The sequence below is a fragment of the Homalodisca vitripennis genome, chromosome 2 (assembly GCF_021130785.1).
Source record: "Homalodisca vitripennis isolate AUS2020 chromosome 2, UT_GWSS_2.1, whole genome shotgun sequence".
In the NCBI taxonomy this organism is placed as follows: Eukaryota; Metazoa; Arthropoda; class Insecta; order Hemiptera; family Cicadellidae; genus Homalodisca; species Homalodisca vitripennis.
In genome coordinates this window covers 70185248-70212509 of record NC_060208.1, presented here as the reverse complement: position 1 = coordinate 70212509, position 27262 = coordinate 70185248, and the positions used below count along the sequence as shown (strand labels likewise).

Genomic DNA, 27262 nt, shown 5'->3' with positions numbered 1-27262 from the left:
AAGTATCTATGATTGTACTAATCTATATAAAAAAAAAAAACCGGGTCCGCTTATAATACCCCACCCAAAACTTGCAAAAACTCAATTTTATTGTGAATTTATTAACTAAAATTTAATTTTATTGTAATTTTGTTGACTGATCTACTGTTCTTTAGCTTATGAACCGGGCTAGAATATAATCTTAATTTTTTTGTATCTGCAGTATATTTAAGATTTTTGTATTATCAATAATAATATAAACAATATTGTAATGTAATTTTAATACATAAGCTGTATTATTTGAGCTCCTAATAACGTTCAAACAAATGATATTTAATAACTTGTGTTAGCATCACAGTACCATCTCGTGACAGGTGTATTGGTTCTGTGTTGGCCATCATGAGACGGTACTGTGTTAATGGGTTAAGATAATATTTTTTTGTCAGCAGTATAATATGCAGCAACCATGACAATCGAATCATCAGTATTTCTGATTATTTAAACTAGCCAACAGTAAGAAATAAATATGTTGAAGGGTCAATCCATTTCAAATCACCCAGGTCATGTTGCTCAAACATTTTTAATTTGCCTATTTTTTTTAATATGAGTTCCCTATGGGTAGACAATCACAAAACACTATTTGAAAAAATTTTACAAGCCATAGTTTTTTCCTGGCGGCTATTTTAAATGGCGGTTTTGCAGATTTTAGTAAAATACGCGGTTTGCGAAAAGTTTAATTGCCAAGCTATTTTTAAAGATATCAGAATAATCCAAAAACCAGTGTGTTCAGCATAAAATGAACTTCAATTTGACATTATAATAATGTTTCTTTTTGTGCAAGAAAGTCAGTCAAAGTTGTTCTGCAAAAAACTCGGAAGAAAATCATCAATTTGTTACTTTTTAAGGCCATAAAAGTTTAAGAAGGAAAAAGAGACTCACTACTAATATTTTATTTCTTTGTTGAAAACTAATATAACTACCTACTGAAAAAGTTTTAGCCCTGAGAATGCTCTCCTTTTTTTCTAGAGCTTTTCAAAAATGGCCGAAAGCCTAATAATGTCAATTTTCTAGGGTTAATAACTAAAAAGGGACTGAATGAAAAATAAATGAAAATTTTTACAGAATGTTCTTTATACAAATAGGAATATCTCATAAAAAAAATTATGACTGAGACTTAACTACATTTAGAGATATACAGCATTGAATTTCAGTTAAACGGCGCTACCCTTTTTCTCGCTTGTGCGGTACCAAGTTAGCAAACAAGGGCTTGTTTAAATCATTATGTTAACAATAAACTTATATTTAATGCTCAAAAAAATTATATTCCTTATTTAAAACCTACTTAGGATTTACAAAAAAGATTATTTAAAACCAGAAAATAATGGTATAAATAAACAATACTCATAACCACAAAATACCACTTGCGCACTTTAGGAAAAATAATTTGCTTAGGTCATATTATACTGTCAAAATGTATATGCATTTCAATTTATGTTCGAAAATATAATATTATTAAATACATTTTATAAAATACATGATGTAAAAATATATGTTAGTACCTGAGGAATATTTTAAAATAGTAACTCATAATCTTACACAGTGAGAACAATAGGTAAGAATTATAATTCTTCAACTTAATTTACCGATACAATTTTTGTACTACACTTGCATACTGTATCCACATAATATTGTTCTTCTGTTGCATTTAGATTTAAAACATTGGTTTCAATTACTTATTGGCTGCAATTTTCATCAGCGAATTAAATAAATATGATAATTCATTACTAGTTTCTCATTTATTCCCACAACATTTTTTTCCCATAAATGTGGTTGTATTTGTCTAAATACTTATCTTTGTGGTAGTGGCAAATATTAGTAATTTCTTTCGAAATTCTTAATTTTAGCAAACTTTGTTCTTCAGCTGACAAGTCACTCACCTTTTACTATTACTATTTTAAAATATTCCTCAGGTACTAACATATATTTTTACATCATGTATTTTATAAAATGTATTTAATAATATTATATTTTAGAACATAAATTGAAATGCATATACATTTTGACAGTATAATAAACCTAAGCAAATTATTTTTCCTAAAGTGCGCAAGTGGTATTTTGTGGTTATGAGTATTGTTTATTTATACCATTATTTTCTGGTTTTAAATAATTTTTATTGTAAATCCTAAGTAGGTTTAAATAAGGAATATAATTTTTTGAGCATTAAAATATAAGTTTATTGTTAACATAATGATTTAAACAAGCCCTTGTTTGCTAACTTGGTACCCGTACAAGCGAGAAAAAGGGTAGTAGCGCGTTTAACTGAAATTCAATGCTGTATATCTCTAAATGTAGTTAAGTCTCAGTCATAATTTTTTTATGAGATATTCCTATTTGTATAAAGAACATTCTGTAAAATTTTCATTTATTTTCATTAAGTCCCTTTTTAGTTATTAACCCTAGAAAATTGACATTATTAGGCTTTTCGGCCATTTTTGAAAAGCTCTAGAAAAAAAGGAGAGCATTCTCAGGGCTAAAACTTTTTCAGTAGGTAGTTATATTAGTTTTTCAACAAAGAAATAAAATATTAGTTGTGAGTCTCTTTTCCTTCTTAAACTTTTATGGCCTTAAAAAGTAACAATTGATGATTTTCTTCCGAGATTTTTGCAGAACAACTTTGACTGACTTTCTTGCACAAAAGAAACATTATTATAATGTCAAATTGATGTTCATTTTATGCTGAACACACTGGGTTTTTGGATTATTCTGATATCTATCTTTAAAAATAGCTTGGCAATTAAACTTTTCGCAAGCCGCGTATTTTACTAAAATCTGCAAAACCGCCATTTTAAAATGGCCCGCCAGGAAAAAAACTATGGCTTGTAAAATTTTTTTCAAATAGTGTTTTTGTGATTGTCTACCCATAGGGAACTCATAATCAAAAAAATAAGCAAATTAAAAATGTTGAGCAACAAAATTTTATTTTTATTGGGTGATTTGAAATGGATTGACCCTGAACCTAATTCTGTTAAAGCACTCAACTTATTGTATACTTCAATTATGGTTTTGTACCTAAAAAAGTAATAGTTTAACCTTAGAGGTGGCATTGTAAATTCTCTGTAGTGGCACAGTGTTTTAGGCCAACTATTAGTGTATTTTTCTAATATATATTACTACATCAACTAATGCTCCAAACTTAACATATTATACATAATTTTTTTTATAAAAGAACACAGAAAAACATGTTCTACACAGAAAAACAAATTTTTTCTTAAATTTGTCGTAAATTTTTGATGCGGCAAAACAATTTAAAAAAGTAAAAAAAATTAAGTTTTATCCTCGGATTCCGTTTTGTACTTGACTTCAAGCGTATAAAAAAACAATTCTGATATATACATTTTATCTAGAATTTATTGGTGATATCAGAAATATATAGTTTATATGACTTAAAATCCATATTTACACTTTTTATGTTTTATTTATGGAAATTTACCAACACACTTATTTTATATGCACAGGAGTAAGACATAAAGCCGATATATACATGTTGACATATAATGTATTCAATACCCTAAAACCATTTTTATGAATCATTTTGGTTATAAATCAATTAAAAAATAAATATAAAACACATTTGATGTTACATACCTATATTTACAGTATATACAAGTGTAGAATTCAGCTCCTCAAGCAGTTCAGAATAGCAGTTCTCTCAAGTCACTTGATCTATCTCTAAAGATTTCACTCATGTTATCACAAATTATTTACAAAATATGTGTAATATACTATTATTTAGCTCATAAGTAATAACTAGCTGAAATAAACTCCAAACTATGGAACAACACAAGAAAGTAAACAAATGTTGTGCGGGTGGGCCAGATGTTTGCTGCACAAATGTTTATATATATCCATAGAGGATATCTTTAAATAGTATAAAACATAATAAAATACGTTATTATTATAAAGTATGATTCTTCATCTTTCCAAATATATGATTTTTGTCACAATCAGATTATATTTACTCCTTCAAAAATAACGTAATGCGACACAACGTAATCGGGCCAGAATTCCGGCACTGCCACTTGGACAACGGCCGACCGCGCCGTATATACGGTGCCTGCCATTTCTAGGGTTAATGAATAACTAAAACTCAATTGATTTAAGTATAAATAATAAGTATATGATATTTTGAAGGACAAACATTTTGTGTAGCTTGAAACACAAATAATGCAAGTTCATCAACAACATTGTCATTGTGTCACGTGTGAACAAAAAGTATACATTTTACAAGAAAAACAAGAAGCATTTGGAAGTGTATTTATTATGATTTTTAAATGAGACATTTTCATAATTCAATTAGGCTACTTTAAACAAGAGCGAATATGTTTAAGGTTTAACATTGTTATTGTGGAGTAAAACTCTAGATTGTTTCCTTACAGTCTGCACTTAAACCTATTGTATACCTAGGGCTATGCCATGAATGGATTTTTTCTACTTTTATCTCAATGTTTGCATATCTTCACTTCTAAAGAATGTTTTGTGAACTATTTATTACATTTTTTTATCTTTTAAATAACTCTAAAATATGAGTTTACATAGACTACATTTCCTAAGATATTCAAACTGACTCTGACACGGAATTTTTAATTTAAAAATTCTAAAATAGCTGCGTTTTTATGAACATTGGGTATTTACCCTCCTTCAGTCATAGGTGGGTATTTTACATCTATATCCTGCATAACCCATCTGGTCTCAGGATTAACCCTTCCCACGCCATAGACGGATATATTAGAATGGTAGACTTGGACCAAAACGCCAAATACAGTTATATCTAATACTATAGATTATGTCTCTTTGAGATTTTTTTTAGTTCACAAAAGGCCTTGGAAATGCCAGGTGCAGGCTCCAAGGAAGTATTTATAAATGACCTTTATCTGCTGCAGGGAGAGGGGAGTGCCCTTTGTCTAACTCCGACCACCTACTTGTTAGTCTCCTACAGACCCATAACCAAATATATCCGTGATGTGTATTACTGCTTTCTCTGTTGTCACGAGTGTACGTCTACTACGTATCTCGTTATTATTCTTCATCGTGTGGTAGTGTTGTGATTAGTTTGAAATATTTATCTTGTTTTATAGTGCAATGAGGTTAATTTAATTTAATTTAAATTTATTTGAAATAAACAGTTTTGTAAATCGTTCTTTTTTATTTCTATCAACAAATATGCTAATTTCCAGTTTTATACTTTTTTGCTTTTACCTATTATAATTTAGTTATAATAAAAATTAGTTTTGAACTTATAGAAAACATTTTTTTTACTTGTTTTGGCGCTATAGGTAAGTTAGTGGATTTATTAGTGGTGTGCGAAGGGTTAATTTTGCAGGTACTTGTCAAAGCCCTTCCACCTACCTTCAGACAGAACCTGAGCCATATTTTACTAGAAATAATGTAGACATTGTCTAATTAATTATTGCATAGCATTTTTATTTATGGAAGTAAATATGTACATTAAAAAAAAAAAAAAAAAAAAAAAAAAAAACTAATTCCTAAAGTCTATTCTGTTACATACCTTAAACTTGATTTTTCTAATCATGTAAAAAATATTTTGTGAAAAATATGTAACATAAAATTTGTTTCAAAAAATTGTTATTCCCATTGATGGAGAATAGATAAAAACAGATCCATAACAAAATAATTATGTGTTATTAGTAAACTTAAAAAATAAATAAAACCCAATGTTTCTTTGAGTAATATGCACAAATGTCTGAGGTAAAAATAAAATTACAAAAAACTCCTTTCAGTTTTGTGGACAGCGTATTGATTTAATTTTATGATTTAAGTTATGTTACGTTGTAAATTGAACTCTTTTTGTAAAAGTTGTTCAGTAAAAAAACATGGAAATATAGCATATTTAACATTTCCGACTCATAGTTCTGATGTTTTATGTTTCTTTTGACATAAGGACAAATGTCCAACAACCTTATGTAACATAAATATTTTACTGCTAAGATGAAAATTTTGTTGTGTTACAGTTAGTGGTGTGAAATTAACAAATGAGTGTGATGGGTGACAAAGGTCAGCCACCTCAACCATGGCAGTACCCCATGTATGGAGGGTACAACCCTTACCAGCAGTGAGTATCCTGTCATTATTGTATACTTGCGAGTAACAGCTATGAACATATTTGAGACATTGCTGAGAAAGTTGGTTACATCATTCAACTATTATTGATCTATTATAACCATATTTTTTATTCATGTTATTGTTTATTCATAACACACTTTGTTTCAAAGTTTTGAAGTTATAAAGATTGAAAAAACATAAAACTATAACTCTTTACAAATTTGATCAAAATACATAATTTTGTAATTTTTGCTGCTGATAAATTTAATCCAGTCATTTGTTTCAGTATTCTTTCATTAGGTAGGTTACAATTGTGCAATGCATTATATACAAATAGTACTGCACATCATTAAGTGATTTGAATGGGAATTTATTTCTAGATGTGTTTTGTTGTTGTCACTTAGGCTGGGGACACTAAGTTTCCTTGTACAGTCTTTGATAAGAATTTGGGATATTGATTTATGCATGTCTCGTTTTTATACCATGCATTCCATAGCTATTGTAATGTATAATAAAGTGATAAAAACTATAGTGACATAGTATATGCAGCTAGTAATTGGTAATTTCAGAACTTAAATGTTTTAACATGTCTCAAAATGAACAAAAACTCTTAAGTAAAATAGCATATGTAATAAAATTGTATTAATGTTTAATTGCCTCAGTTTTATTATAAAATACACCTAAATCACCAATTGGTGTTACCCATATATTACAGTTATAATGATGCTCTATACTAATAATGTCAGTTGCCAGTATTTTTTTTATTATTATCCCTTTGTGGTCAGCATTAAAATGTATGATTATACTCTCTGATCACATGGCCGCAAGGGTGGGCATGGCTGTTCTCTGCATCGGTTTATTGATTAATGACCACATTCTGTCACTCAGCTCTGCGGGCCACACCAGTGGTTCTCACTGTTTTGCCATTCAGTTTGTATGAGCACTTGTGGCTCACTGTGTTGGACAGTTATAAAATTCAATCCTTTACCAGTTGTAACTGTGAAGTGCTGCAATCTCACTGTCAAATTTGTAACAAAATTAGTATTTTTCTATTTGCAGAGTAAACATTGTCCAAAATTGTTTTTTTATTTGTCTGTCATTGCCACTGATACTGCTATAGTGTATCCAATTTAATTATATACTGGTGCATTTGGTGGAGACGAAGCTCAAAATATGGAAACGAGTTTATCTTTTGTTGATACTAGATACCTACTTGAGATTGATTGTATTTTTGTTTTGCACATAAAAATACTTTTAAACAGATGAATGTATAGCTTACATTATATATTAATTGGTTCGTTTAAAAGCAAATAATAAGTATCCAATCAATAAAGTTTGAGCCTTAAAACATTACATTCATGCCAAAAATTTATGCTTTTTGTACAAACATAAAAAACATTTTAACATATGTGTATTGAAAAATACATACAACATATTTAAAATAAAATCAATAAAATTTTGTTAGTCGCAAATGTGTCAAAACTAATAAATTTTGTAAATTATTTGAGAATTTCATTTAAATCTCAGTCATTTAAAGAGCAGAAGGTCAAATACTGCCATTCAAATCCGAGTAAGTAATGCATATGGTTATGCAAGCGCCGAGTGGTGACGCAGAACACAGCTGGCTACTATGCAAGGCCTGGCGAGCTGAGAGGACAACCACCTGAAAGTCCTGAAGTGAGCAAGGGATAAGTGTTGGCCACATTTGAGGCCTCCTGATCGCAGAGTGCTATTTTGTATAAACTGAATCATTAAAAACATAAATATAAACATATATATTTGTTGAATTAAAAATATAGTGTTACTAGGTCCCCACCCTGATGGTGTAAACCGTAAAACTATTAAGCTAATAATGAGAAGCTATTTCCAAAAAATATTCAAATGTGCAAAATTACCAAAAAAGATTAATTTTAAAAATCATAAAAACCATTTAAATGCTATATAAATGACAACCAAATTTTTTTATTTTGAAAATAAGTTGTTATTATACTATAGTGAACCAAATTTACCCTAGAATTCTAGTACTTATTTTTGCTGGGCCAAATGTAAAATATATGTTTAATGAAAAGAAATAACTAAGCACACTGAAACAAATTTGCAAACTTTTTCTTTTTATAATCCATACAAAGAGATAGAGTATAATATAAAGGAAAAAAAGATAGTAATTTTGTTTCAATTTATAGTATATATATTTTGATTCCTCATCTGATCCTCTATAGTACTTTTTTACGACACTTGCAGTTTCTAACAAAAGATTTTTCCACTTAGTTATAGTTGGATTGCTAGGTGGTTCAACTCCTGGGTAGGCAATCTGAAATTGTCCATTCGCTTCTATAATGTTGCCAAAAGCAATAACCCACGCACAACACTTGACTTTTTGTTCAACATTAAAAGACATTTCTCGAACTTCGATATCAGTAAAACTGGTTATTGGTATCACAATATATATACATGGTGATATTTTTAAATGCCCGGGTTATATTATTATTTTTTTAACCGTAAGTCTGAAGAAAAGTTTTAAACAGAGGACTATTCTTACTTTTTAGTTTACTTTCAAAATCTACATTGAAAACGTGGAAGAGCCACTGCCATTTTGGAACATGGTGTCCACATGTTTGTAATAAAATTTAGCAACTTTTATTTTTTAAATAAATTCTTATTAGTTTTATGTTATAAAGTTTGAAAAAATTCAACTGTTTGCCATCTTGAAACTTGGTATAGTAATATAATATTAATGTTTCTCTCGATTTGCTATTGTGAAACCTGTCAAATGACAGTGTTCTTTAAATTTATATTTAAGGCAATATCCTAATTTTAAATAAATAAAAAATACTTCTATCGTTAACTTGTTTGAGTTACGATGGAGCAAGTACTTTTTGTGAGTCAATTGTTTTGTACATATTATATAAATGTTAACAAAAACTTCTTTGAATTATTGTAATGTTCATTGTTTTGTTTTCAGATATCCTTCTTATGAACCACAGCACTTTTTTAACTATTACCATGGGGTGAGTTATTAGTTTGTTATCAATTAGTACTATGCATGTTTAGAAAACTTTATACACTATTGTATTTGATTTTATTTATTATTACGTAGTGTACAGCGGATGCAAATTAATTTCAGCTTCAAGGGACCAGTAAAATATATGAACAAATTACTAGATTTGGAGTGTTGAAAATAATATACATGATATTTTTACATAACAAAAAATATTTCATTTATGAAGTCAAACATTCTGTTCATACTGTATATTTGAGTATTATATTATTATAGCATAAAGTTAGTAAAATGTAGTCTCATGCAGCATTAAAATTATTGTTTAAAACTTAAGGTCCACTTATAAATGGAGCCATAGATGTGCGACCAGCAGTTAACGTTTGTTCTGTTAATGTGGAAAATGACAATCTGTAATAAAAAAATAGTCTGTCAAGAGCCAAATTTGTTATTATCAACAAGTTTGTCTCAAAAATTCATTTAGCAGATTTATTGCATCTTTTAAGTACTATGAATGAACTTTGTAAATTACATTTTTTTCACATATTGAAATTACGAACCCTTAGTTATGGAAACAGCTCATATACTTACCAAACACAGCAGATTGTGATAAAAGATTTTGGTATAGGTAACTTGTTCTAAACATTAAGAAAATCTGAAATATACATACATACTAAATGATTACAACGGATCACTATTATTGTTTTGTAGCATATTGTGGAATTTTTCACATGGAAATTGGTGACAAAAATTCATTACTTTGGCACTCAAGGATTAAATAGCTTTATTAGTCAGGTTTTCAGGTACATTGAGTACATCTATAAATAGCAATGAATTAAGTTCCCTAAATGTAACAGCCATAAATTATTACAATACAAATAGAAGAACAATAAAATAGTGCACACAACAAGCACATTAATTTTACAGATTTTTAACTACAATATTAAAAAATTTGCTAAAATAACCTTCTGTGAGATACTGTATCACAAACTTATTAGCCTGATTATGAACATATCAAAATAATTAGTCAAATTGTTTCAGGCAATGCCGTATGGGCACATGAATGGCCAACCTCCCAACATGATGCATGCAGGATTGAAACAGTTTACTCCTGGAGGTAAATATAGTAACTAATATTTTTGTCTTTGTGTATTATTTTACATTAAAAATCAATACGAAGTGCTATGTTTATTTATATGGTATGTCTTCTTGAATAAACCTGGAGAATATCGTTTTTAGGTTTTTATTCCTTTGTAAGTTTTAGGTAGAAGTCAGTGTTGTATAACCTTTTTAAAATGTTTTAATTACACATTTGGAAGGAAGCAGTAGCCTTCTGTTCATTTATGATGACTGCACAGTTTTTCCCATAGAAACTTGTCGGCTAATTCTAACCTTCAATAACCAAAGAATCTTTTACCCGTATAAACCTTTATCATTAGATACTTGCTGAAAATACTTTCTGTATTCTGTAGAAATCTCAATTTACTCAATCATTTACTTTAAGTGGTATTCAGAAGCATAAACTTTGTGTGGTTTACAAATTGTTTTTTTTTTTTTAAATTTAGATAATGTTGATTAAATTATTTTATCAAAAAATTGTTGTAACTTTTTTTACTATTTTAGAAATTAATCATAGTAGTTCCTTACTCCTTGTAGTTTGAAAAGATCCACTTTGTATTCAATCACTTAAAGCAAAAAATAAATTCAGGCTCTCTTAACCCTTTATCTGCCAAACACAACATATATATACAAACATATAAACAACCGTCACGCCTAAGTTTACTCTTTTTTAAGTTATCAGTTGTTTTGTTTACATAGTAACAGCTGTTATATTGTATTATTTTTTATTGAAAATGTGTATATGGTATTGCTGTCTAGTTAGTGCTACTATCTTGCGAATTTTAATAAAACTACCTGGACACAACATGCTTCGAATCATGTGAAAGTTTGTGGATGTTGCATTGCTTTTGCTTGTTGGCTGTACGAATATTTGTGTGAGATAGTGTGGTGTGAGATAATGGCCATCCATGATTTAAGAGGATTTACTTCACATGTTAGAACCTCCCAGTTCACAGTTGGACCCTATGAACAGAAATTTATCAGATGACAGATGATGAATCACTGACGCCTCAAAGACCGAAGTGATATGTGAATATCTACAATAGTTCTGATAGCATACTAAGTGATGTTGATTGTAACGCTCCATCTATTTCTAAACGTCCTAGAAAAGATCTCTTCCCCAAAAGGAAATCCTCAAAAAAGAAAACCTATAAACCAAAGAGTAAGCCAACATCAAAAAATAAAACTAAAAATAAGGAAAATGAAACACATAAAAAAAAAAAAATTATTTTAATGACGCAAACAGTGGAGTTGTTAGTAAAAATGAGTTTCGTGATCTTTGCTGTTAGCTATATTGCTTTGAAAACGTGATATCTGTTACAAGGTCTCCACCCGATTGTGAAACCGTGATTAAGCCTTGGATTTCGTTCAGCTTGCCATGAATTTAATTTACAAACCATGAAAATCTCTACAACTTACTATAAAATTAATCAACATGCATTGTCGCTGTGATTGTCGTAAAGCTCAGTTCACACGTGAGCAAGAAATGCACAAGCCTAATTGCGGCTATGTGTTATGGCACGATTTAGTAGAGTACCTGATCAAATAGAGCGGTTCACACAAGCGAGCATGGGCTGGCTGATTATAGCCAATTGCAGCGTATAAGCATGACGATCACAAACAACCACCACCACCACTACTAGATCGTAGCTGACAGTGGTGTGTCACAGCCCAGGTGACGTAGTAGTATTTGGGGGAGCATTGAATGGGTAACACTGGCTACCAGTCGTCACAGTCGATCACCGAACCTCGTGGGTGCACCAATCTTTCTTAAAATATGTATGTCGGTTGATTCGGCTGGAGGGAGGGTCCATGTCCATGTTTTAGTATTGTGTAATCAGTTTTGATGTGTAACATTTCCATGCCTATGTAAAAACAATATAAAAACTAGTATTTATTTTAGCGAAAAATTATATACCTATTAATATGTATTGCTATGAAAAATTAGTAATTGTGATGTCTGGATTGTTTATAATATCTTCTACAAACAGTTCTACGCCGAACATATTGGCATTCATAGTTCAAGAAGAGTAGAGTGTCTGTCAGTATTGGCGATTGACTGCCAGCCCCCCTGAACTGTCCAATACTTCTATATATGTACTACGTTGCCATTATTGGCTGCGATATAGTAGCAGTGACAGTTATTTGCGATTGTTTTAACGTCTTCAATTAATTGCGGTCAGCAATTCTCGCTTGTGTGAACCGCTGTACGGGTCGAGTAATGTGAGAGTTCGGGTAGGATACAAGTGGCAAAATTTATCCTCTTAAGCTCAGCCATACCATTGGATGCATCTTTTTCTTTATCCTGAGGGACCATTGTCTCCGCACTTTGTCCTAAAAGGACCTTTGCGCCTCCCTTAGTTATATTTGTGTCCTCAGAATCCGAGACTTTTACAGAAGCTGATCAGATTTGAGAGCTCATGTTCTCTGATGTCCTTGGGACTGAGGAGATATGCCCCTAGGACAGTTTAGCCAAATATGCTCCGCTGATTCCTCCTCTACTACATAGAGTCTGCATTCAACAGTCTCGCTAAGGCCCACCTTCATAAGATGTTTTTTAAAAAGGTCATGTTCTGTCAACATCCCTAATATCATTCTTATATCCTCCTTATTCTGATCTAGGAGAGATGCACACCCTTTAATATAAGGAAAGATAAACATTTTAGATTGTCTTAATCTTTTACAAGAACTTTGCTGTTGGAGAAAGCTATCCCGCAACCTGGCACTGGCCCCACCATAATGGACTCTGCTCCCTTTGGTGAGGATATCTGGTGTTTCATTTTCATGAATGCCCTCCTGGCCCGGCAACCAACCGAGTGTTACTCTGTTATTTTTAGTCAGCTCTGCTAGAGAATTCATGCATTCTCAGACTGCTTTTGAATCAAACAAACAGGTATCAAGTGCCTTCAGTGCAATCTGGCTGTAAGAAAGTATCAAGTATTTTGCTCTTTTTGTCCTAATTTGTATGAGTCTTCTGGCGCATCATTTTGTTGCCACAGTCTTCCACTTGGAAGACTGAGGCATGTTTTCCCAGGGGCACTGCTAGGTTAACTCCTAGTCCGTATATTCCAAATCCCGTCTTAGAGTCAAGGCGTGAATTATCTGTGTAAAACTTCAGGATTTTTTTTGTAGGGTAGGCCTTCTTTTTAATCTATTTCTCCCTTTCTTCAATAGAGACTGTATGTGGTTTTTCAAAGGAGTATTTCGTAACCATTGCTTCTGACAATTTGGTTAGCATTTCAGTGTCAGGAAATTCCTTGGTTATTTTCATGTGACCTTCTAAGGAGGTAGTATTTATTACCTTTGTACCTAGAAATTTCATTGCACTTAGAGCGGCTGTCCTCATTACCTCCTGTCCCAGAGGAGTGTATCTCAGGACCACTTCAATTGCTCACCGCTCCTGTAATGTGTAGACTTTAAAGACTGTATAGCCTCTTGCAGCGGTTTTTTTTGTTATACTTTCGTCCACCAGACTAATGCAGCATATGTGACCCATCGGTTTTAGTATAGTATCATATATCCAATATATCATTTTGGGTTTCAAACCCCATTTAAATCCAAAGAGTCTCTTGCAGGCCCCAAGAGCCATTGTCGCTTTAGATATTGTGGTCCCAATATGTGAGTTCCAAGTCAGCTTCTAATCCAGAACTATACTCATTTGACTTCTTTTAAATGTGTTATTCTGATTTTTTCCAGGGCAGGTTGTACAAGCTGAAACTTTCTTTTCCTGGTAAAGGTTATTATATTTGTTTTTCATGGGTTAATCCGAAGACCTTCCCCATGACATCAGTTGCTTATAAAATTTAATTGTTCTTGAATTAGGCGTTCCAGCATGCCTTTGTTTTTTCCTTTGATCATAAGCACTAGTTTGTCAGCATAACATAGTAGCCTTATTCCCCTCATCTCTGCTTTAGTTACAAAAGTCATCAATCACCGTTGCCCACTGGAGGGGAGACAGAATTTTTCGAGCCGTGATTCGTCACCGTTCTTTGCTATAACTTGTTTGTTTTTTAGGAGGGCTACTGTCCACTTGACCACATCCGAGGGAACTTCACATTGTTCCTTAGCTCCCTCCATGAATTGGTATACTACATGGTCGAAAGCCCCCTCAATGTCCATAAAGATGCTGACTAGGCCTTCCTTTTCATTGATGGTGTTTGTCCACTGCTTCCAATAAGCTGTGGTAGTTGATTTACCTTCTGCATACGCATGTAGAGATAGATCGAGTGGGTGTACTAGTAGTAGGTAGGGTTTCTTCCCTAATGTGTCTATTGATTATTTTTTCCATAGTTTTCACCATGAAGGAGGTTAGGCTTATGAGTCTGTATGAGTTGGGTTGAGTCAGATACCTATCTTTTTCTGCACGAACACTGCAAGTGCCGTCCTCCAGTTCTTTGGAGTAAATCCTAGGGGTAGCTGCTTCTAAACAGATTAATTAGAGTATTTAATAAATATCCAACCCTTCAAGCAGAAGAGGGGCTGGAAAATCTCCAGCCGACCCAGGAAATTTAAAAAAGATCTTATTGCCCATTTAATTCTTTCAGATGTAAATATTCTTTTTGACCGCTGTGTGAACTTGGCTACTTTCCGACTAGATCTCACTCCTCGACTAGAGAATAAATATCCTCATTTCGAGTCAAGTAACCCCCTGGAAAGTGCGTTTCCAACAGCAGCGCTGTCTTCTTCCTGTTGTCTGTAAGGCTTTTACTAAGGACCCCATTGGGTTAGAGTGATCGAATTGGAGAGGCTTTTGAAGCCTTGCAGCCTCTGGTAGGCTATTAATGCTTAGGCAAAAATTTCTCCAGGTTCTTCTTTTATTTTTTCCAATTTATTTTTTATATTCATTTAGGGCATGCAGATAAGGGATCCAGTCGTCTGTCCTTTTTGCCTATTTTAATTATTTCAGAGTTTTGTTTCTAAGTGTATCTAACCTCCCAGTCTACAAAGGCACGTCTTTCTTTAGCCTGTCTGAGAGGACAGTTTTTCTCGTAGGCCTTTACAATAGCTTGTTCAACTAGTTGAGCAGACCTATCTAAATCAAGCATTTTTCTGGTAGGGTTCTATTTCCTCCAACTCTTTGGCTAGGGACACTCGATATCCCCTCTAGTTGGTAGATTTAGGAACCCTGTGGGTCACGTTCATCTCACCTTCCACCTCTGTCAAACCTAGTGGGGCAATGGTCCGAAAGTGAGGCCTCCTGTGAAACATGCCACCTTACTATATTTATATTTTTGAGTCCTTTAGATAAGGTTATATTCAGAACTTCTTGTCTAGGTTTTGTAATAAAAGTGGGACCTAGACCCTCTATTTTCTAGAACTGTCATTACAGAACATAAACTGCAGGAGTCCCTACCTTTTGGGTTTATGTTTGTACTTCCCCAGAAGGCGTGATGAGCATTGCAGTCAGTCACAGCTGAGAATGAGGGTTTCACCTCTCTCTCTCTGCAGCGCTGCAGTAGCCTTTCTACTTCCACTGGTGGGCAGTTTGTTGAAGGGTTGGGGAAGAAGGCTGTGGCTATGATTACCTCTCAAAATCAAATCAAATCTGTAACAGGAAAAGCTGTTATATTTTTGAAATTAAAACTTATGCTCTTGGATTTTCAATTGAATGGTCATATTTGAGATTTCCAACCTGAGTCGTCAATGTAACCTCTGCGGATCCAAGGTTCCTAGATTAGGGCGATATCCAGGCTGTTGTGATAAACCTCCTACCCAAGATATCGGTTGCGCCCTTGGCATGGTGAAGGTTTATCTGTATGAGGCGTATACTTACGCCTTTTTACCACCTCTCCCTGGTGCTCTATCCCTGTCCCCTCAGCCCTCTTTTCTTCATCTAGCCAAGACCTTAGAGAGGGTCCCTTTCTTCAGGAAAAGGGAGCAAGTAGGTTTTTCTTTTTGGACCGCTGCGCTGTTGTTAGGAGTAGACCTCTCAGGTAAGGTATGTTCAGATTGCTCTAATACCTTTTCGGTCACAAAAAGCTCCCTCTACCTTTATTGGACACATACCGGCCCCTGCTTGTGTCGTAGCTGAGGCCCAGAATGAATTTGTATTTTTAGATGCATCCACATTCATGCACAAATCGTTGACATCATTAGTGAAATAAGGTAGTTTGAAATAATTTTACCACTCCACCGCATCTGAGTTGTGTCCATATCTCAAATTGTAATGTTGTTTATAAAAGATATCAACCGTGAAATTACTATCCTAATTACCATAAAAACGGTGAAAGAGCTGTGAATTGGGTAATTCAAATTGAGTGGGAAACCTGCTGAAAGTACCATAGAGTTTATCATAGCTCAAACAAATGATCAATTTCTTATTTTATTCCGTGCTCTATCACCTAAATCAAAACTTAAAAACAGGCAACCTTTGACAAAGGAAGAGTTCCAAATTCTTTTAACTGTTTTGCTGTAATGGTACTTGTAACAAAATTAAGAAAATTTTGGTCCTCAGATAAATTGCAACAGAACTACATGCCAAATTTCATGTCTAGTAACAGATTTTGTACCATATTGAGCCTATTCAATTTCTCTAATAACAGTCATCCAGATCAGTACGGTAGAATTGAGATAAAATGTATGTATTTATGTGATTGTGAAACAGAATATGTGCTTGATTTGATTGTGTACACTGGACAGTACAGTGCAATATATAACACAGAGAACAAGTTTATCAGGAGCTATTATTACTGTTTTACGTAGGACTTACTTTAAAAAAGGCCATTGTTTCTTTGTAGACAATTTGTATGGTATTCCAGACTTGTTTAAGTTTTTACATGTGCATAAGAACAATGCTTGTGGTATTGTTAAAAGTAACAGACTAGACATGCCTGAGTTCCAAAAAAGAGTTACAAGTTGGAGTACGAGAGGTTTACAATGATGGAACAAGTTTGGTTATAAGGTGGATTGACAAGCACCAAGTACCGGTACACAAAGATTTCATTGTCGAGACAGGGAAAGTAAATTACATAACTAAGGAAAAGGTGAAAAAACCAAAATGATCACCTACCACCTATTTTGCTTTTCTTGGTGTTGTTCCTACAACACCAAGAAAAGCAAAATAATTTTGTTTCTTTAAGTTCAAAGCTAATTTTTATTATAACTAAGTTATAAAAGGTAAAAAAAACATATATATATATATATATATATATATATATATATATATATATATATATATACATACACATGTATATATATATATCACATATATATATGTTTTTTTTATTTATATATATTTCATATTTTTACTTGTAACATGTAATTAATTTTTACAAAAATATAGTAAGAGGCATATCCTGAAAGTAAGTGCACTGAGGCTCTCTGGAGAGATGTTTGTTTGGACATGTTGGCTTTATTGCTGTGTAGCCTGATTCCTCCTCTCTGCAACAAGACTGGTCTGAATACATTGAGAACTGTCAATGCAACAATGCATTTCATGAAAAAATGTCTTGTTTGGAAGGTAAAACCCTGGTTGTGGTTTATAATGAGGTAAAAACTGCAAGTGGTGATAAAGCTATAAATTGTACATGTGTGTTCAAATGGTGTTGTGAAATTAAAAACAATCTGTGCATGGTGATGAAAGGAGCAGAGGACCTTCAATTGTCACTGACGAAATTCTGAACAAAAATTTAAAATGCGCTCCATAACGATAACATATTGACTGTGAATGAACTTTCTGTGATATATTCGCAGATCTCCAGATCTCTAATCCACGAAACAATCACAGAAATCCTCGGATATCGAAAACTGTCTGCGAGTTGAGTCTCAAAACAGCTGACAGATCAACACAGGTTGAATTGAGTGGAGATCGGGCAAGAGTTTTTGAGACGCTCCATGGAGATGAATTTCTCCATTCTATCCATTATTGGAGATGAAACTGATTGCACAATACATACCTAAAACAAAAAACCAGTCTCAACAGAGGCCTCACACCTCTTTACCCTCCACCAAAAAGTTCAAAACCATAATTTCAGCAAATAAAAAATCATGGCATCCGTGTTTTGGGACTGTCAAGGTATAATTGTAATTGGTTATATGCTTCAATGGGAGACCATCAACTCTTTAAGATACTGTCAAACCCAATGTTTGGAGATTAATTCAGAACAAGAGGAGAGTTATGCTGACAAAGGGAGTTTGTCTGCTTTACGAAAATGTCACGACTACACACAGCTAACGCCCCGAAGGAACTGCTCGCCTCATTTAAATGAGTTGTCCTGAACCATCATGTGCATTCCCCTGACTCAGCATCTTAAGATAACTATTACTATCTATTTACCTCCTTGAAGCTGCACATGGGTGGAAATACGTTTCCAAACAACGAGGAGATGAAGGGAGATATGGACGAAGAGATTGGAGGGTAACTTACTTCGAGGAAGCCACAACAAAATTGATACCCTGGTTTACCACCTGCATTGAGACGAATGGTAACTTCTTTGTAACCTAAAAAAATTCAGAACACTTACTTTCTGTATATGCCTCGAACATAAAAAAATTTTCCATTTGTGTCCTATAATTAGTCTACTTTCAACAATATAATGCTCATTATCATTAGTTGTATGCTCTACACTTTTAATGCAAAATAATTATGCAATTATTATATCTAGTAGTCTCTTGATAAATTCAGTCAAAGTCGGCTTATTTTAACTGTTAATTTTGCTTATATAAAAGACAGACTGTACAATTTTTTACTCCATATTTCCTAATGTTTTTGTGCTGAATTAAACTTTTGTTACAATGTGAAGCCAGTGAGTCATCACTTAGTTCTGAATTACCAAACTAATCAACAGTTTAGTAAAAATATGATGTTTTTATATATTATGAGTGGTTGCTTGCTTGGATACAAAATCATAGATAACATGATTGTAATTATATTTCTCCATATTGCCAAACATTACCAAAAGTAATGGTACTGGATTAAAAACCTAGTGAATATGAAGGCATACAATTACTTTAAGAAACTGAATGTTTACATTATAGTACTATACATATTTTATATATTGATGTGTTGGCTGTTAAGGATAAATATACTTGATACAATATAATTACTAAATTACACATTTTGAACTTATGTATAACTTATATCTCGTTTGTGTATGTACTCGCACAAGCACACTCCTCTCAAGTTGAGGGCCTTAATAAACCAAGTCTTTTAACCTTTCCCACTAGTAGTAGTCCATGTACGTTAAATCTGTGGGTCTGGGTGGGTAGTTGACTGGTCCACCTCACCCAATCCATTTTTTAGGATATTCCTAATCCAGAGTTTATCGCACTGCTTCAGAGTAGTGTTAGATTAGTTAAAAACAGGCTAAAACATAGTTGATATTGTTAATTGGTTTGTTCTCAAACAAATCTCTCACAGGTCATTAATAAAAAAATTCTAATCAACATTACAATTTGATAGGAATTCACACTTTTAGTAAACAGTACCTCTCATGATATGGAAAGTGTCTTAAAAACAAGTGTGTTTTAAACACTTTTGAATAACCTAAGTCAAAGGTAGGTGAACACAGTAGCGTACTAAATGCAACAAAACGTTAGCACCATTTATCAACCATCCTAGATAAATCCCAACCTTAATTATTAAAATATATGATATGCAATCTTAACTATGCCTACTTGTATGACTTACCATGGACACATTGTGTACTATCCCCTTTAGAAAAAAATACATCAATGACGGCATAAAAATTTAGTTTTAAGTTGTGTACTTAAGTTCAGAGATTTACTTTCATAAATTATAAAGTAAAAAAAGACTTAGTTGAGTCTATATATTATTTTATTTGTCCTTTACATTTGCTGGTAACTTGTTTGTTTTGCCAAAAACAGTGCATATACAAAATGATTAATTACAGAGCATTTGATACATATTTTGTGATTGCTATTAAATTTAACAAAAACTTAATTTTAGGTCAACTACAGGCCTTTAATCAGGAAAAAGCCATGGAGGAGAAGGAGTTAGAAAGAGATGATGGTAATGACTTGCCTCCCCTCCCTCCAGGTCCTCCTCCTTCTAGTCTGCCTCAGCCATCGCCTCCCGGCAGCACCTCATTCTTCCAACAGAACAACCAAGGTGAGAAATCTAGTTCTTACTACTTAGTTCTTAATAAACAGTCTCAATCAACTTCTTAGAGTCTCTGGCTTTAATACAATTTTAACATAAAATAAAGATGAATTTTATTTAAAAAAATGTTATATAAATGTTGTTTAGAAAATTGTTTAATTGTATGATTTACATAAATAGGTGACAATTTAATTTAACAACTGAAACCGGGTTTAACACGTTCGCTGCTAAAAAATTAAGTAATGTATGTTGCTAGAGGCTAATTTTTTTTTATTAGTATTCACTTACCAATTTAGTTGTTGTGACACGGGGTTGGTACAGAAAGGTCATCAAACACCAAAAGAGCCGAATTTTCGCCATTTTGAAAACGTGCAGTAGATCTACCCGCACACGCTCCTGGGGCCAGTCTCTCTTCGAAGCGCGCACCGTTTTCCTTATTGTTTTTGAAAAACAGACCACTAACGATTGTTTATAATAATACTGGGAACAAATCACTTAGTATAACTAAAAATATATTGATAAAAAACACTAAAAACTACTATTTACAACCCAACCATCCTCCCCAAGGTACGCTTCATTAGTCATGGAATTGGTCAAAACAATGTGGGACACACAACCCCAGGCTGTCCATCACATTCTAAACACTGCCACATCACGTATTTCTTTCTGCCATTTGCATAGCAAACTCTGCACCTCTTTTGTTTACTTCTCTTTCCACAAGCCACTTTTTCTGTAATCCGTGAGGGTACATGGGGGACGCGGCGGGCGCTTCAGAGGTCGAGGAGGCTCGGGAACGTCCGGGAGTAGGCTTGTCAATAACCTCCAGACGGAAGTCGTACAATGGCATTTTGTTTTCTCCACTTGATGTGCGAACTTCGTTATAGAGATAGTGTGCATTCACTAACATCATCTGAATTACGTGGACAAAAATCTTTTTATACCACCGCAGTGTTTTCCTTTCGCAAGGATAATATGACATCATTTGGTCACTGCAGTCCACGCCTTTCATAAAATGGTTGTATTGAACAATTGGTAGTGGTTTTAGTCTCTCCAAACCACCTCGATTAATTGAATTCACCATGTCATTTTCAAATTCAGTGGATATGTAAGAGACAACGCGTTTGTCTTTCCATTTGGCGACAACAAACACTTTCGGCGTAGCGGGCGATGGTTTTCACCCTTTTTCAGGGTTGCCGATTTGACTTCAGGAGATACGTATTTTCTGTCCAGCCGAAGAGTTCCAGTGCAATATGTATTCCTACAGAGCAGGCTTGAGGCAAGAGTAAAACTATTATAATAATTATCCATAAATAAACTGTGGCCACAATTGAGTTTCCCTTGCATCAGCTTCAATACAACATTGGCTGCATGCCCCTTACCACCGTAATCATCTAAAACTCCGCAATACATAAAAAAACGAAGTATTAGGCCATGGGGGTCACACAAACTGTACAGTTTTGATGCCGTACTTATGGCGTTTCCCTTTTATATATTGCCTAAAGTACAACCGTCCCCTCCATAAAACCATTCCCTCGTCAATGCACAACTTTTTTTGAGGATATATAAATTGAGTCCATTTTATTGTTGAAGTAGTCAATTAGAAACTGTACTTTTAGAAGCTCTGTTGTTTGGGTTAGGGTACCTTTCAAAATTAATGCATCGCAAAATAAGCATGAATTTGTCCCTGGCCATGAATTTGGGGGAAGCACGTTGAAAACAGCTTACAAGTTTTCCAATAGTCTTGTATTCGGGGTAATTGTAATATTCCCATGTGCAGCAATAGGCCAATAAAAACATTTGAGATCCTCCACGGTAATGTCTTTCCATTTATGGATTCGTGAGCCTGGGGTTGTAGTAGGTCTACAGAATAACTCCAACGCGTATCTATTCGTAGTAGCCACAATGCCCTCCAAAAAAATCACATCCACCAGCAACAAGAAAAAATTGATTGGGGTAATCTCATTAGGCAAAGGGACTAAAAACTTTTCCTCCTCTTTTGTAAACGGTACATCTTTCATACCTATAGTTTGAGGACTCCATTGTGGTGGTCTTACGTCATAGTCTGGGTCTTCGACCTCTGACTCATCAGTCTCGTATTGTTCATCGTCGAGGTCCGGAGCATAACCAGGGACACCAGGGTCGTCTTCATAATCAGAATCACTATTAGCCACAAAACTGACGTCTATTCTGGATTCCACTAGTTCCAGGAGGCAAATCCATGTCTATTGTATTATAAGAATAACACTAAACACACAACAAAAACGGTAAAATTTGAAGTAGTCTAAAAACTAACCACAAAACGCTAACTGAGAACGGCGACCCACAAAAACGCGGGAAAGAAAAGTATATCCCCACGAGCGGCAAAACGGACAACCATTACACGACGAGTGCTGAGAGCACACTGACTGGGTTTCTAAACAATGGCGCTGTGCAGTAGATCTACGTCATGCGCGCCTGGCGCGAGGCAGCCGTGGCAGTAGATCTACCGCAACCGCATTGAACGTGTTAACCTGATTTTTCGTATGGAAAATATTTTTTATTGTAAAAACAATAGTTTACTGAGTCAAAAGATCCTTTAAAATGTGCAATTCTCAGTCCTCATTCTTAAATTAGAGTTACATGCTCAATTTAATGAAAATAAAACTTTTAAAGTTGTATTTATGATGGTTTAAATAAAATTTTGGTCCAAGATTATAATTTATAACTTCAGTCAAGTATATTTTAGAGCCATTTAAAGTATCTAATGGGTGATAGATGATAAAATTTGAAGAGTATTGTTAATTGAGCCATGTTTGATCAAATTAAATGTTTGGCCAAAAAAAATTTTTTTTTTTTCAATGAAAAATGTATATTTAAAATAACTTTTTAATATAAGGGATATACTTAATCTGTGCGATATAAGAAATCACACAAATGTTTTAAAAAGCTGTAAATCATTTGTTTGCAGAATAACAATACTTTCTATGCCATGTATTTATATATGGAGAAATCATATAGAAATGGTGCACATTTCTACAACAACATTCCATAAGAACTAATTAACGAATTTTCTAAAATTATTTAGAAATTTAACATTGGTAATGTTACTTTTTTATTGCTGAAATAAATTGTTATCAAATTGAATTTTAAAAAAAATAAGGTAGATCTTAGGATTGATTTGAACTATAATATGTTTTATGTTCATTATAATGTCTTTTTGCATCAGTGTGGAGGGAAATCCCAATATTCTAGTGTAAAAAGTTATTAGGTTCAAATTTAAACTTGAAAGAAAATGAGCTGTGTAAATGAATGAAGTCATGCACACAACTATGAAATGATGAATCATAGATATGGAAGTGAAACTATAATATTCTTCGAACAGGTTAAGACAATTAATATCCTGTTGTGATTTGTTTCTTTCCTGGGAGTAAATGCAAAGTTTGGTTATGTTTCTTAGACAACAGTAAACAGCTGTATCTAGTTAGCACTGGTATGTTTGTATGTAAAGTTAAGACTTTGAGGAATATGTTCTAAAATATAAGCTTTTTGTGTTTAAATAAAATAAAAGAACACTTAACCTGTACATTTTATCAGATTTATATCAGATAAATACAATTATGTTATTGTTTTCTAATATAAATTTTAGTTTGAATTTATAGTATTTCAATGTATGTATTGTTTGGACTAGTTTCTAAATCCAAACTTAGTTTTTTTTTTTTTTTTTGTAGAAAATGTTACCGAATATGTACCTTGCGATCTGATTAATATTGTGGTCTCAAAAACATAATGATTTTTCTTCCTTAATACTAAATCTATATTCCTATACTCATATTAGATACAAAAATTCCAATATAAATATTTATAAAGGAATATTTCCAAAATTATATTTTGTTTGATGTTATGATTTTATAGTAGGTACAAGTTTAGTAAAAAAATTTTATTACTCAGCCACCATCGTTGTCTTAAAAATAACTAATAGCGCTGAAAAAATGTGCTCTAATTTTCACAATTCTTCAATTTTCCATAACAGATTTAGAACAACCCTTCATTGTTTCTCAGAAATTGAACTATTTATTTGAAGTTCAGAGAATTGTGACTAAAACCAGGATTTAAAAAAACTGGTAACATGTTGTTCTATTGAAACAGATTTAATTTCTTAAATTTTTACTAGTGTAGGTCTTTGAAACGTACTGAAAAGATTATTTCAATACCAATTAAGCAGGTTTTCACTATTAAATAAATTTTAGTAAAGTTAACCTTATGCATTCGAAGGCAGTAATTATAATTTGTCCTTGGAGCTCGTACGGTTGCGGCCATTTGGCAAAAGCGCGATTACTTTTTGCCTTAATCTTATCCCAGGTCGTATGTTCAGCTATACTGGCCAAGATATAATACGTCCATAGCTCGTAAGGCCAGCACCACTGGCCACTAAACATACTAGTTATTTTCCAATATTCTCTTTGTTTTATAATGAATGGTAAGTGCTGAAACCTATCAAGCAGATTGTTTTAAAATTAATTTTTAGGTAAAACAGTAAATTTTAAAATAGACTATAATTCTTTTCTAAACATTGTGCAAATAAGACGAATGACACATAGTGGGCCTTGACACTGGGTGTTAGGAGGGATAGAAACCTAAAAAAAAAATTACTAGAAGACATGGGCTAACTATTCTTGACTACACATGGGTTTGTATTTTAAAAAGTATATTCTGTAAAAAAAAAATGTAAAAACTGAAAAAAATGTAAAATATTTCATGTCTAAATAAAATAGGGAATATTTTATTTACATATCTTTTTAACAATATACATATAAGAGTTAAATTTACCAAATGTATGTTTATCTTTGTATTAGAAAGATTCATTAAAAATAAATGTTAATTTAGTTTTCATTTCTTCTTTAACTCTAGTGTTGGCAATCGACGACTATTTGTCGGTGACAATCCGGTGGTCTATTAGTCGTCGATAATCATGGCGTCACTATTTCACTTATTATAGTATGTTATCTCGTCGTGATTCGGGCACCATTGCAAACATCAGAATCTGTCCTGTCTACAGACAGTTTTTTCAATAGTTGTAGCGAGTGGACAGATGACGCAATCAGCTGTTTATAAAGTGGAATCTATTTTCAACTGTTGCTATAGCCCGGCACAGTTGTTAACTGACTGTATTGGTTATTTTGTTCATTTATTATGTTCGTTAACTGTAAATATTTATTGATTATTGCATAAAACGTGTTTATTATGATCCTGTAATGTTCTTATGTGAATAGTTTTAGTAAATAATACTAACAGTACTATATTTGTTTACTAAATTTTTAAATTTTAAATTTAGTTTAAATTGCTGCCACTACTAGGATTAAACATTTAAAATTAGTATGCAAATAACGTGGAGGATATTAAAATTAATGCTGATCTGGGAAGGCAAACAACAAATATGGCTGCAGAGCTGTCAATGAAAGTAGCGCGGACATCAGTACTACCCATACGAGTTGCGAAGACAAACTACTGCAAAACTAACGCGAGCTGTCTGCAACCTTGGTGTAGCCAGTGCTGCTGGCCTTTAGAGCGCAAAGGGTTAAAAGTTAGTATTGTTGTTGCTCAATGAAGACCTATTAGCCAAATAAGTGCCTGCTCATATTGACTTTAGCTTTACTACAGAGCTGTTTTAATAGCGAGCTTTACACATTCTTTAGATGTTCTTTTATATTTCAACAGTCATAGCCCACTTTAAATTTGTGGCCTAATAGATGTGTTAAACCTATTTTATATGGTTGATTACAGCTTGCAATGAATACAAAATACTTCATTTTAATTTACATATTTAACATTCCTTGTTTTTTTCCGAAGTATATATTTTAGTCTTTTTAAGATTAGATATATTGATCATGTTAAGATAAAGAAAGTTGTTATCAACTAGATTAATAGAAGAAGGGTAGGCCTGTTATTAATAACTAAAAGCTGCAACAAAACCATGAAACAAATACATAGTGCTAGGAATTGAATCTCAAATACCATTATGTTTTGGCTGTTTTTCAAGTGAATTAGGGAGACATTCTTGGGATCCAAGAAGCCAATAAACATAACAAAACATAACAAAAAATTTTGTATAAAAAAAGATATAACTCTAGAACGGATAAAGCTAGAGTAATGGTTTTAGGTATATGAATAGACTATTAGTTAAGGAATGTTTAGTTGGTTTTTATTAGAAAAGATTTAAAAAATTGTGGTAAGTTTGTCGCAAGCTGAAATTTGATTTTCTTTTTTTTTAATTTTCCATTTGAAAGTTCCGACTATTAATGAATTTTGTCACTATTAAACAAATAGTGACAAAAACTCTTTTAAGCAATTGTACCGACTCACAAACTCTAGATCTACATGGCTGTGAAGTTTTTATTCACTATAATGATTTCAATTATGAAACTAGGTATGTTACAATAGTTGGAACTTTCAAGTGGAAAATTTAAAAATAGAAAATCAAATTTCAGCTCGCGACAAACTTATAACAATAAAAAAAAATATTTTAACCAGCTAAACATTCCTTAACTAATAGCCTATTCATATACCTAAAACCATTAGTCTAGCTTTATCCGTTCTAGAGTTATATCTTTTTTTGATATACAATTTTGTGGGTTTTTAGGCCGTTTTTACAAACAGAAAAATATCTGTGGAATCCGCTGCATTAAAGATAGAGAAGTCTAATTTTTGTCAAAAAATGTCATTTTTCATGGCCTATATGACAGTAGTATAACATCATTAACCCTTAAAGCGCCGTAAGCGCATATGCGCGCGAGGATCGACTTTGCTCTGAACGCCGTAAGCGCGTAGACGCGCAATATACTTGTTTTTACTATTTTGCACTGTTAGTTCAGAGTTTGTCCGCTAGACTGTGAGGGGTGTATGTTACAGTAGTGTAGCGGGGCTGTGCCACATCACGTGACAATCTTTGTGTTTAACGATCGATACTGAACCGGTTTTTGTTGAACAGCTGGCAGTTTGGTAGTATTGCTCAA

General features: G+C 33.0%; 1 protein-coding gene across 1 annotated transcript in view; it reads left to right on the top strand.

Moving 5' to 3' along the window:
- Positions 1-27262, top strand: part of LOC124354128 (leukocyte receptor cluster member 8 homolog) — a 66368-nt gene that overhangs the window by 1218 nt on the left and 37888 nt on the right. Inside the window, 4 exon segments of the mRNA XM_046804362.1 lie at positions 6009-6109; positions 9062-9107; positions 10136-10211; positions 20121-20282. Of these exon segments, the coding sequence (XP_046660318.1) occupies positions 6030-6109; positions 9062-9107; positions 10136-10211; positions 20121-20282 (364 nt within the window). The 5' untranslated portion in view covers positions 6009-6029.